At 33.0% G+C, this 4,667-nt stretch overlaps 1 protein-coding gene across 1 annotated transcript; it reads right to left on the reverse strand.

The window, feature by feature from the left end:
* Window positions 1-2,338: 2,338 nt before the first annotated feature.
* LOC112038503 (pectinesterase) lies at window positions 2,339-4,269 on the reverse strand. The gene is made up of 2 exons (XM_024071316.1): window positions 3,342-4,269; window positions 2,339-3,033 (listed from the first exon to the last, which is right to left on the reverse strand). Exons 1-2 carry the CDS (start codon window positions 4,267-4,269, stop codon window positions 2,339-2,341), a joined length of 1,623 nt encoding a protein of 540 aa, XP_023927084.1.
* Between the last annotated feature and the right edge of the window lie 398 nt (window positions 4,270-4,667).

The raw sequence follows: 4,667 nt of genomic DNA on the forward strand, positions 1-4,667 counted from the left end.
GTTTATGATTGTTTGTTTAGTAAACAAACCAAGCTCAATCCTAACTTTTGGTTCAATTATTAAATGAGTCAAGCTCAAATATAATAATGTGTTTGTGAAAAAGCTCATGAATATGAGAGCTTGATTAACTATATATATAAATATATTTATATGGACTTGAAATTAAGTTGTATAAGTTTGTAAATTAGTTCATATGATGTTCAATTATTATTTGTAATTTATTCATAACATAAACAATCCATTTGTAGTAAAAATTCATAAATTTGAGAAGGAGTGAAATCTTTTAGTCTTGGTTTTATTATAAATAGGAAAAAAATAAGTTAATTAAGTAGTTCGTGAGCAAGTTTGAGCTTGTTCAACAAGTAAACGAACTAAGTTTAAACATATAATTTTGTTAGGTGATAAGCTCAACTCGTGTTTGAATTAAAAATTAAATTAACAAGTCTAAATTTTTTTTAATAGTCGACTTGTAAAGAATAGGCAAAACAATAGCTAGTAAGGAAATGTTTTTTTAATGGACGGACTTCATAATTTTAGTGATGTGTAAACATGATGTGATTGATTTTCGGATGATTGATACACAGGTAAATGTTAATTTTATCATTTATGTCACTGAAAATAATTTTCACATGTGGTGGTGTTTTTGCAGTGATTGTCTCAACAATTGCTATTAAAGGTTGAGATTGAGAGTTAGAAAAAGTAATTTTTAATCTTAACTATTGAATAAAATAAAGTAAAAAATAATTAAAAAGTGGATGTGATAAAAGTTTTTGTAAAAGAAGAGAGGGGTAATTGCATGGTGCAATTGCAATTGCACTGGATCTTAATCCCTCAAATTAGTCAATAATAGATAGATTGTAATCAGAGAGCTATTGTACTTAAAGCAATTCCTATCTCAATTGTTTAGATTAAGAATTGAGAAAAGTAACTTTCAATTCTGGCCATTGATTAAAAAAAGTAAAATGTGAAAGTTACAAAAATTAAAAGTGAAAAAAATTTGTGAAAGTTAACAGAAGAATTGCATAAGGTTTGCTCTTGATCTCAATTATAATCGACGATTTTTAGTAGGGGACATTGCAATAAAATCAGTAGAAAATTTTTACACTCAATGGATTACACCACATGGCACATGGGATTGGTACAATCATAAGAGGCATGCGTTTATGAAATTTAATGGTCGTAAGCTATACTATTAAAAAAGAAAATTTGATGTTAGCTATGACAAACCTAATTAACGAATATGGCTCGAAAGTGCCTTTATTTTTTATTTTTTATTTTAAAGGAAATTGCCTTCAACTTTGTGAGCGAGTGTTTGTTTTTAATTAAATACAATAGGATTTTAATTGGGGTTTAAATTTCATATGGTGCTCGCCAAAGGAAATAATTGATTGATATATGTCTTAAAATGATCATGTATCAGTTTAATGCTTTATTTTGTACTTTTGCATAAAAGACGACACATTCACCATTTTAATTAATAGCGTTAGCCCTATATTACTAGTTTTTTTTAAAGAAAAATATCATCTTATATTCGTTTACGTCTTCCACTTTATACAAATATCCACAATTAATGCAAGAATGTACATATTTTAAAAAACGAAAAAAAAAAAAAGGTCCACATTTTAAAAATAAAAGTAAAATTTTGAGTGGATTCTGAGTTGGAGAAACTTTCCTCCAAACTGTAAAATTTTATTCATGAGGTTTTTGCACTGTCAACATTCCTAAATTCCAGCTGCTTCTCAAAAGCTTTAAGACTACAGACGACACTAATTTCTTCCTTTGGCTTAAACACATACAACAGTCGTGGATTAAGACATCTAGATGTTAGCAAGCTCAAAAGATACATACATGCACAAGACCTATAAGCCACACAACCTTATGTCTATAGAAGTAGATTACAAATAGGACATGACAGAGATCTTGAGAAACAAGTTGGTTCCATAGATTGCAAAAAGGGTAAGAAGATTTAGCATGAAACTAAACATGGGAAGACTTGAAAACCAAATTGATGATCACATTCTAAACTCAGACACTTGAATTAAAATTTCTTGTCACATCTTTCCTGCTGCAATCATTGGAAAACAAAATCTATCTACCAATATTTGTCATTAAGGAAACTTTCTTCTAATCCTATGTTTTAATTACAAATTGCCTTCACCTTTGGATTGCAAATAGCTTTCAGGTTGGCTGCACAAAGTTAAGTGACTGTCTAGACCTGAACAAAATAACATTGACAGCTCTCTCCATCTTTTAATCACTTTTTTTTTTGGCAGAAGATAAAGGAATTGCACGTTCTCGTTGTTGAGTATCCCCTACACCTAAATGTTTCTTTCTATCTTCAAGAAAAAAGCCCAGCCTGAAAGGTGACTCCAGTGGCTGGCAACCATTTTTGTGCTTGAATGAATCGACCAACCGTGTAACGTAATACATCATTTTTGTTGTAGATGACATTGTAACCTGGCCATTTGACTCTCTTATTGGTTTGAGCTCCAATCCCCTTGTTACCATACTCAACAAAGGTCACAGTTTCAATTCCATAGGTTTCATTATTGTTAAACCATCCCTCCGAAGTAATTAAATCTCCGAGAATTGATTCCATTACAATTATTCTTGAATATTTCTGCATTGGCATGCCCAAGTAAGTGGCATTGTTTAGCCCTTTAGGGAAGAGAGATTTGTCTCCGCCAATATTGCAGTTATGGAGTACAAAACCTGTGCTTTCACGCCTATCACTCCTAGCTTGTGCTGCTATTATAGTAACCTTTGATCCAAAAGGCTTTGTGACAACGATTTTGCAGCTTTGAAATACTACTGCAGAATCACCCCTGATGATGTTTGTGTCACCATAGATTTCACAATCTCGGAAGAACTGCCGGTGGGCTAATGCATATATACTTAAGTTGGTAGCATTTATTCTGCAGTTGAAGAAGGCTGCATTATCAGACTGGACTTTAACAGCCGCTAAGAGACTTCGTCTGCTTGTATCTACAATTATGCCAATATCCTTGCATATAAATCCATTGCCAATCGCCGCTGCAATGAGAGAGGGAAATTTAGCAAAAGTTGATAAACAATGAGAAACAGAATTAGAGTTTATATATTGGTTTAATTGTAGAAAGATGTTCTATTTTTATCCAAATTCACTTTCATTGATAATTATAGGACTAAGCGGTAGAAGCAGAGCCAAGAATTTTGGTTTGGGGTCCGAATTTTGGTATTGATAAATTGGTTACACACGCACACACAATTCATCATTGTTTCAATGTTGTCATTTTTTTTGTTAATATCAAAACAGTGTACTTGTTTAACATTAAAAATAGGATAGAGGTTGAGGAACTCACATAAAGCCGCATTTTGATAGGTAGTTCCATTCATAGAAACTCCGGTGATAATAGTATTATTCATCCCATCACCATACATGAATATCTGGGTCTTATTCTTGGGGATAATAACATTCTCTCTGTATGTTCCAGATTTTACATAGATAAGATATCTTCCGTTGTGCCCATCGGGGTATGCATTGATAGCATCATTGATGCTTTTATATTTCCCACTTCCATCTTTAGCCACAACTGCATCAGGCGCCTGAGCAATCTTAATATCAAAAGAATGATTTGAGATAAGCTTTCGACTCATGCCTGAAGATTCTGCTCCTTTGTCATCATTGACAGAAAACGCATAAACTATAGCCAAAGAATTGCTTGTAAGCTCAGTGGACTTTTGCAAAGCTCTTTCCATATCAAATGTGGAAGAAGCCTCCTGTATTCCTTCAATACATGCTCTTTGGTACGAGAGTACAGCACTCAAGCTCGTCCTAGCATCAGATGAATCATTAAAGAATAAACTTGGTGTAGCACTTACCATTGTCACTACAAATTGGAGTTCATCAAGACACAACTCCACTAACTCAATACAATCTGCAAGTGCCATCTTTTCTTGCTTGCGCGCAACGTCAACTTGTTTGGCAATTTTTACCACATCTTCCATTTCATAAATGGTAGCATTGACAGCACCTTTGAAATAGATTACTACTTCAGTTTGGTTACCTACGGATTCTAGGCTAGATATACAAGATTCCTTGTAATCAGTTTCATTGCACAGGGCAGCAAGGGTAATATTTTTGTTTGATAACGAGGTGGCTTCTTTGGGGTTATCTACCCCAGCAATAACTCCAATCACAACTCCTGCAATTACTATGAGAGAAACACCCAACACAATCATGTTTCCAAGCATTTCATCTTGCTTTACTTCTTCGTCTAACCGTGACATTATCAATAACACAAAAAGAAACTTCTATCTAAATGGTTCTTTTTTTCTTTCTAAATTTTTAATTTTCTCACTTAATGATGATTCAAACATTGGGTGATAATGATACAGCTTTTTGTATGCATGGTATGGAGGTTAGGGAAAGTAGCACAAATGAGTTTAAGGCCTCACAAAAGCAACCAAAATCATCTCTATCTCTAACAGTATGTAGTTGTGTACTGAAGATTTTTGTGCCAGTTTGTCACAACTATTTGGCTATTTTTAAGAACTGAATTTGGTATATGAATGGGCAATAGCTGTGTCATTTGCTCTATGTGTGTTTGTAAGGAATTTGTTAAGAATGAATTTTATAATGCAGCTTGATTGGCTTTTTATAGTAAATTGAATCACTTTTAGTTTTA

Source organism: Quercus suber, unplaced genomic scaffold (genome assembly GCF_002906115.3).
Source record: "Quercus suber isolate HL8 unplaced genomic scaffold, Cork oak 2.0 scaffold_1, whole genome shotgun sequence".
Lineage (NCBI taxonomy): Eukaryota > Viridiplantae > Streptophyta > Magnoliopsida > Fagales > Fagaceae > Quercus > Quercus suber.

What these genes read in the sequence shown, in the direction of transcription:
- LOC112038503 (XM_024071316.1), bottom strand. Translation starts at nt 4,269, where the DNA reads ATGTCACGGTTAGACGAAGAAGTAAAGCAAGATGAAATGCTTGGAAAC. An exon ending in CTATCAAAATGCGGCTTTAT is followed by an intron (nt 3,034 to 3,341) that starts GTGAGTTCCTCA and finishes CTCTCATTGCAG; the next exon opens with CGGCGATTGGCAATGGATTT.